The sequence below is a fragment of the Ursus arctos genome, unplaced genomic scaffold (assembly GCF_023065955.2).
Source record: "Ursus arctos isolate Adak ecotype North America unplaced genomic scaffold, UrsArc2.0 scaffold_32, whole genome shotgun sequence".
Taxonomy (NCBI): Eukaryota; Metazoa; Chordata; class Mammalia; order Carnivora; family Ursidae; genus Ursus; species Ursus arctos.
In genome coordinates this window covers 14,079,208-14,086,684 of record NW_026623008.1, presented here as the reverse complement: position 1 = coordinate 14,086,684, position 7,477 = coordinate 14,079,208, and the positions used below count along the sequence as shown (strand labels likewise).

Below are 7,477 nucleotides of genomic sequence, written 5' to 3'. Positions count from 1 at the left end.
GGCGTCGTGGGGCTGCCGGAAGGCTCCTTGAGATCTTGCCTGAGAAGGGCTTTTGGCACCGTCCTGGTGCATGGTAAATACTCAGAGGGGCTAGCCACCCAGGAGGCAAGGTGGGATGCCTTCTATGCCCATTATACAGACAGGAAAACTAAGGAGATGAGCAAGGCAAAGGACCCACCTAAGTGGTGGAAACAGGACCACAAGCCTATAGATCATGCAGCTCCCAGGTCCTGTGCTGATGGAAGTGGCTGGTCAAGTTTATACCCACTCCAGACCAGGAACAGGGAGGGCAGGGCAGGAGGAAGTCGCAGGCTAGGACAAGGGGTGCCTTTTGCTTCCACTTCTGCCGGCATGGACTCAGGGGCGTGGGCGGCAGCCAGCCAGCGAGGCCACTGTGCGCTCATGTCCGGTGGGACTTCACAGTCTCCTACCACAACAGAGCTGGGGCCTTTCTTCCATCCCCCCAACCTCTAGCCAAGCCCTGAAGCCTGGCCTCCGTGTTCTGGCCTGACATTGGGGATGGCAGCTCACGCTGGGAGACAAGCTGGGTCAGGGGCTATGGTCTCCCCAACCTATCCCCTTAAGATAACATCAAAAGGATGGAAGTTTCCAGTCCATGCTGGAATGTGGGTTTTCCAGCTGACTCAGGCCGAGCCTCTTTCTACGGCTGCCACACTGCACCACTGTCTGGGGGATCTAGGGAGACAGAAGTCACATCTGGGAGCATTTCCACTGCTTGTCAAACAAGCAGCAGCCTGCCCAGAAAAGAACAATGAAGAAAAATCCCTAAGCTCAGCTGGCTGAGCTCCCAGCCTCCGGCCTGTTTGATCTTGGATAAATGGTCCTCCGGGTCCCCAGGGTCCTGCCTCGTGGTCAAGCTGCCCTCAGTGCTCCCCCTCTGGGTAACGCGGAGTCTGGGGTGGGGGACAGGGCGCAGAGGGCATGTTGCAGTAGCTAACAGCATGGCAACAGGGCAGACATGGCTGCGTGGACATAAGTTTCTCCACTTCTCCAGGCCTCAGTTGCTACATCAGTAAAATGGGGATGAGAAAAAGATGCCAAGAATGAAAAGCCCTTGGTGCAGCCCCTGGCTCACAGCCCAGCCAGTGGGAGCTAGCACCGTGATTTTCGGAAAGGGGTAGGTGAAGGGAGAGGCAGGGAAAAGAGAGAGCCACACACTGCTCCCCGAAAACCACCTGGGAACCAAGTCCACGGTCCCCAGGCTGGCCCCTCCCCTGGGGACTTGACCAAAGACCTGGAAGTATAGTTGCATCACTGGGCATTTGGGGGTTAATGATGGGGAGTGGACAGGATCCAGTATTTAACTAATTGGGGAGGTGCCCAGAGATCAGAGGCACCCCGCTCACTTCCTTCTCCTGCAGCCCAGATCCTCTGCCCCCTGATCACCTCCCCTTCCCTCAGGATGAAGCCTCCCCCTCTTCTGACCTTCCTTTGCCTCCTGGGTAAGTGGCCTATGTGACTTTTCCTCTTCTTCCTCCCCAGCTGGGAACCGAGAGCTCCCCGGAGTCTCTAGGGAAGGTGTGAGGGGTCATCACGAGGCCAGTTGTGCCTGAGGCAGCACTGGCCAGGGAAGAAGGGAGGGGCATGGGGGGGAATGCAGCCCAGGTGGCCTGGGAGGGCACAGGAAAGAGGCTAGTGGGGATCCAAGAGAGCACACACGAGGCTCCTGCCACCCACGCCCCACCCCCTCCCCATTAGCTTCCATTTTGGGCTCCATCCTGCCTGGGTGGGCAGGCCCCCATTGCTGAACTAGCAGGAGCTGGAGGCATTTGGGGAACCCCGGGTGGTCATGAAGCCGATCCAGTACCATCTGATGGGACTTGGTGGGGACAGAGTGCTCTGGAGCACGGAGCTGATGCCTGGGGAAATGATCAGGACCCAATGACCCAGGACTTTGGGGGAGCAGTGCAGGGCAAGCAGGAGGATGAGTGGGTGGTATTCTGGAGAGGAGGGAGGAGAGCGGGAGGGGCACTGGGAGCGTTGTCACAATGGGGTGAGCACTAGGCATCGAGGTGGGCCAGATGGCGTGGGAATATTATTACTGATTAGCGTCATTGTTGCTGGGAGCAAGGTGCTTGGGGAGGTGGGGTTAACTGGACAGTCGGGGAGGGGTCTGGACTCAGACTGGACGGGACATGGGGGAAGCTGGCTGCAGACAGTAGAGCCCTGACCAGTCTGCCAGCCTCTGCCCCCGTCCCCACAGTGGCCCTGGCTGGTGGGAACCTGGTCCAGTTTGGGGTGATGATCGAGAGGATGACGGGGAGGCCGGCCCTGCAGTACAACGACTATGGCTGCTACTGTGGCGTTGGTGGTTCCCACTGGCCCGTGGACCAGACGGACTGGTGAGCGGACGGCCCAGTAGGGAGACCTCTTGGGAGCGGGGAGGAGCTGGGACACCCAGCAAGTGGAGGCTGACCTCTCCTTTAAGCCCCTTTGAGCCCTGGGCCCCCCGGCAGCCCCTGGCCCAGCCCAGCCTGGCTCACGGGCCCCTTCAGGTTGCCCGTGACCCTTCCAGGTGTTGCCATGCTCACGACTGCTGCTACGGGCGTCTGGAGAAGCTGGGCTGTGAACCCAAACTGGAAAGGTATCTCTTCTCGGCCAGCAGGCACAACATCTTCTGTGGTAAGCGAACAGCTCTGGAGTGCCCCAGACACCGGGTCGGGGGGGTGGAGGGGCAGCTTCAGATGGGAACCCCCTGCTGATGGCGGCCCCGGGTTCCTCATCAGGACCGGAGCCTGGGTTGGGGAGATGGGCGAGGTGGGTCTTCCATCACCAGGGAATTGTAGAGAGGCCTGGCCATGCACCCAGATGGTCGCCGGGCACCCAGTCTAAAGATCCCGGGACCTGTGTGCTCCCGCCCTGGCCCCAGGCGCTTCTCCCCACCAGAGGCCCACCAGCTCCAGCCTCTGGGAAGAGGTGCAAAGGGGGCAGAGCTGAGCCAGGCCCAGAGGAGCTGTACCCACACACCCCCTCCCTGGCCTGGGCAGCAAGGTCCCCAGGACGAACCTCAAGGGCACAGTCCCAGACAGAGCTGGGGCTACAATTTGGGACAGCAGACCCCATGGCCAAAGGCTGACTCCCCCCAGTGAGCTGTCAGGAGGGACCTATTTGCTCAGTTTTGCCAGATCCAATGCCCACTTGAGCCAATTAGTTTTCCTCTGGTCCCCAGCCCCAGGGAAGTGGCCTGGACCAAGTGACAGTGTGGGGGGCTCCACGCCACCGGTCCCAGTGGAGGGGGCCCAGATATCAGAGCACCAAGCCTCCCCACCGCAAAGCTGAGAGCAGCCTGGAGGGAGGGTGGGGCCGAGTGAGGGGGCAGCAGAAGAACCCAGGAGGGTCAAAGAGGCCAGCTCAGATGCTAAGATCTGTCCTGGGGAAGGGGGCAGAGCCAGGACCAGAACCACTGGAGGCAGATTTAGCTCAGTCTCTTGCTCCTGCAGCTACCTATCTACTCAGCAAGGCAGCTTTGTCAGGTAGTGAGCTCCCTGTCACTGCAGGTTTATGCAAGGTAGGAACAAGTCACCTGTCCGGATGGCACTGAGGGGATGATTGAGGAGAGGTGTCAGGAGAATAGGGTCAGAGGCTCAGGGCTTCCCCTCCTCCCCACTGGGTGACTTTGGGCAAGAGACAGAACCTCTCAAAAGCCTGTTTCCTCATCTATAAAATGGAGCCCATCACATTCATTTCCCCTGCTTCCTCCAGCTCCTAGCAAGAACCACCCAAAAGAACCAATGTGGTTGATAAACCCCTGAGTTTTGCTGGAATAGCAGGTGCAGGCAGAACCCTGATGGGAAGTGGAGGCTGACCTTTGAGGGGAAATGAGGAGCCCAGGACATCTCCGGGAGATGTACTCTCAGGGCCAGGGAGGAGCCAGAGCCACTTAGGGCAGACAGAGGCAGAAGAGAGAAGGGGAGGTTCTGGGGCCCCGGGGCTTGCAGAGCCGAAGCCAGCTCCAAGCCCAGGCCGGGTGTGAGGGGGTCCCTGAGATAAATGCCAGAAAAACAGGCTCTGTCCCCTCGGGTGGACACAGGCCCAGGGCCCGAGCAGGCGCCAGGCTTCAGTTCCGACGGGCTCCAGTCTGGGCCCAGGCTGCTCGGGGGCGCGCAGGCCACCGGGACTGAGTCGCTGGCATTTCTTGCTCCCCGGTCAGCTTGGTGCCTGCACTCCACCAGCAGCCCTGCCTCACCTGGGGAGGGGGTAGTCTAAAATCCTCCCCGGGGCTGGAGCAGGTTCCTTAGAGAACCAGATGGTCTGTCCCCGGGCCAGCCAGAGGGCCAAGGTGGGGTGCATGGGCTTGGGAGAGGAAGGAAGAACAGCGAAGGCAGACCTCCCCCAGCTTCCAGCGTCCTGGCACCCCCCTCAGACTCCCCATCTCTCCCCCACACCCGACACACCCATGCAGCAGTGGGCTTCCAGCAGAATGGGGCAGAGACGTGGACCCCAGAGAGCGGGGGGCCCAAGCCACAGGGTCCCTGACTCACCTTGTCCCATCAGCCGGCAGAACCGCCTGCCAGCGTCAGACCTGCGAGTGTGACCGGACGGCCGCCCTCTGCTTCCGCCACAACTTGGGTACCTACAACCGCAACTTCGTCCGTTACCCCAACAAGCTGTGCAGTGGCCCCACACCGCCCTGCTAGGCCTGGGCCCCGCCTCCGCTCTGCACCCGGCCTCCAGTGGCCCCAGGCCTGGGCAGCACTGACACCAAAGGCGCTCCTTCCAGAAAATTCCTTTCCTGCACACCCATCCCTCCCTGAGACCTCCCAGACTGTGGCCTGGACCATCGCTGGTCCCCCTAGGAAGAGACAAGGGACCCTTTAGCACCCAGAAGATTCTATAACCCAGTCCTGAGATCTCCGTTCCCTCTTCTGAACAAGTGAATAATGTTGTCCCCTAATTCTAATATTCTCTGATTCTCAGATTCTATCATTACAGGATTTCATTAGTCTACAGTTGCATTCATTCACTTTTTTTTTTTTTTTTTTGAGTCTCTACCACGTGCCAGCAACGCGCTAAGCACTGGGGATACGGCAGGAACCAATCTGACATCGTGGCCCGGGCGTGCAATTCTAATATTCTGTCCTTTCCATTTCCCCTTATAGTAAGTTTTTGTGATTCTGTTTTTCTAACATTCTACAATCTTCTGCAAAACAATAATGGCAATCTCCAGAAGGAATCTCTCTGGCCATATGGTGTCATGTGAGAAGCATGAAAAATACCAACCTACAAATATTGTCCCCACCATGTCATCAGGCCTCAAATCCCTCCCCATTAGCAGACTGGCTAAGTGTGAAACAAAGCTGTAGAATCAGTCTATCCAAATCCCTCCTCCGACAGAGAGGTGTGCAGGGGTTGGAGAGGGGAAGTACTACCTCAGGGGGTGTCCTCACTCCCAGCCGGTGTGCCTCCGTGTCTTCACAAGTTGGTATCAACCAGTGACACTCCGTATGGCCATGTACGGCCATGTCAACCCAACCCTCTGTTGTCATCTCGGACAGCCCAGAGTGCCCAGAGTGCCCAGAGAAGGCGAGGGTGCCCAGGCCAGGTCGGCCTCCTGATACAGGGAGGGGAAGAGGAAAGATGTCAGCCTCCAGCCTCTAACTCTGGAGTCACGAAGAATTTAACGCACCGAAGGCGTCCCCCCACGTGGGACGCAGCCTATCCTGGAAACAATGTACTTTAGCAGATTCTAATCCTCGCTACGGACAGAATTCTCTCCACTATCTACAGTATGCGGATAAAACCTGCCAGGATGGGGATGAGCCCGCTCCATGAGACAAGCATGGGAAAGGTGCTACCTGGAGGGGACAAAGCTCACAGCAGACACGCAGTAAATGTTCACGTCCTTGGTCCTTTTCATGCATGTGTGCAACTTTCAGGACTTTGAGGGCAGGAAAGAGCAGGAAGAAATCTAAAGGATGGCCATCATGAACTCTGAAGGTGAAGAAGTTCTGTGTTGGCCAAAACAAAGTGGGGGGCAGGTGAGCGCACTTTGCCTCTGTGAAGGATGCGGATCCCTGGTAGAGTCAGGTCTTAGCAACACAGGGACTGGGGAAGCCAGCGAGCGCCTGTGTGGGAAGAGTGGTCCTGAGGCGCCCTCTGGTGTCCACTTGGTTTAGGTCACGAGGAGGACACCTAAACTCCCCTTACACCTGGATCTCCCTCCATCAGGGGGCAAAGCGGCTTCTGGGCTAGTGAAATCGGTGCCTTGGCATTGTCGATCATAAATACGCTGAGAAATAACCGCGAAGCCCTTACGAACATCTTAGAGTGATAGACGCCACTGCATAAGTGAGCCGCACGGGAAGAGGGAACGGGCTTGGAGAGACGGAGAGAGGTCATGCTCTGGGCGCGCTGGACATAAGGCAGGCACGGGACGGGCACCTGCTCACCCGAAAGGTGTGCAGCATCCCGCAGAGTGAGCACTGGAATTGACACATTAGACCCGGCGCAGCCTGTCTTCCCAGTGATCAATAAAGTTCGGTGAGTGAATCAATGGGTCTGGATTCTGCGTACATGTCTGGGGTGCACACACTTCATTGCTGGCTGCAGACTTGTGGAAAGGACTGAAAAATCCCTGAACTTGAGGTCACAGTTTCCAGGCCAGGACCTCTCTGCTCAGCCAGTTAGCAACTGTTCTAGACCAGCTGTTCCGTGTAGCCCGTGGACACCAGCGGCAGCATCCTTGGGGAGATTGTTAGAGATGCAGAATCTCGGACCTGACCCCAGGCCCCCGGAGGCAGACCTCTCCCCCGCCCTGGGTGATTTGTGTGCCTATTAAAATCCAAAAAGCCCTAACATGGGGCCAAATGGAACAAGGACGTGCCCCTGGCAGGCTGGTTGTGGCAAGGTTTAGACCAGTTAGCGTTTGTGAAGGTACACAGCAAAGCCTAGCACATAAGAAGCGTTTGTGTTGTGAATGAATGACGGCCGTAATAATAGCTGACACTTCATCAAGTCTTGGCATTTACCAGGCACTACTCTAAGTGCTTTCACTGTTCACTGTTCTAAGTGTTGATTAATTCACTGAATGAAGGAAGGAATGCATGAGGCCTGGGGGCTGCCTCAAGGCTGCGGGAGGGACTCCGGTTCCTGAATGTTCAGAGATGGCCTCTCCAATTTTGATGACACGATTTGGATTGATGTGTTTCCTTCCCACTTAACCCCTAACAAAACCTATCAAAGAAATGTTTGAACAAGTGCCTGCTGGGTTAGTGATTAGAAACTAAAGCACATTGGAATTTCCGATTAGGACTTCACAGACCTCCATCTGCTTCTTTGGGGTTCTTCGCGGTGTCACTGCGGGAGAATCCAACCTTCAGTAAGCGTGTATGCAGGCGACACTGCCGGTCCCTCACTGAATGCCGGAGATAGAGACGCATCCGATGTGGCCAACCGGCAGACAGACACGTCATTCTATACCAGTAAGTGCTTTCCCAGAGCAAGACTAGACCATCAG

General features: G+C 57.2%; 1 protein-coding gene across 1 annotated transcript; it reads left to right on the top strand.

Moving 5' to 3' along the window:
* The first annotated feature begins 1,365 nt into the window (after nt 1-1,365).
* Nucleotides 1,366-4,945, top strand: LOC113268622 (group IIE secretory phospholipase A2). The gene is made up of 4 exons (XM_026517216.2): nt 1,366-1,463; nt 2,225-2,363; nt 2,537-2,643; nt 4,516-4,945. The coding sequence occupies exons 1-4, from the start codon at nt 1,424-1,426 to the stop codon at nt 4,656-4,658; spliced, it is 429 nt and encodes a 142-aa protein (XP_026373001.1). The 5' UTR covers nt 1,366-1,423; the 3' UTR covers nt 4,659-4,945.
* The last annotated feature ends 2,532 nt before the right edge of the window (nt 4,946-7,477 follow it).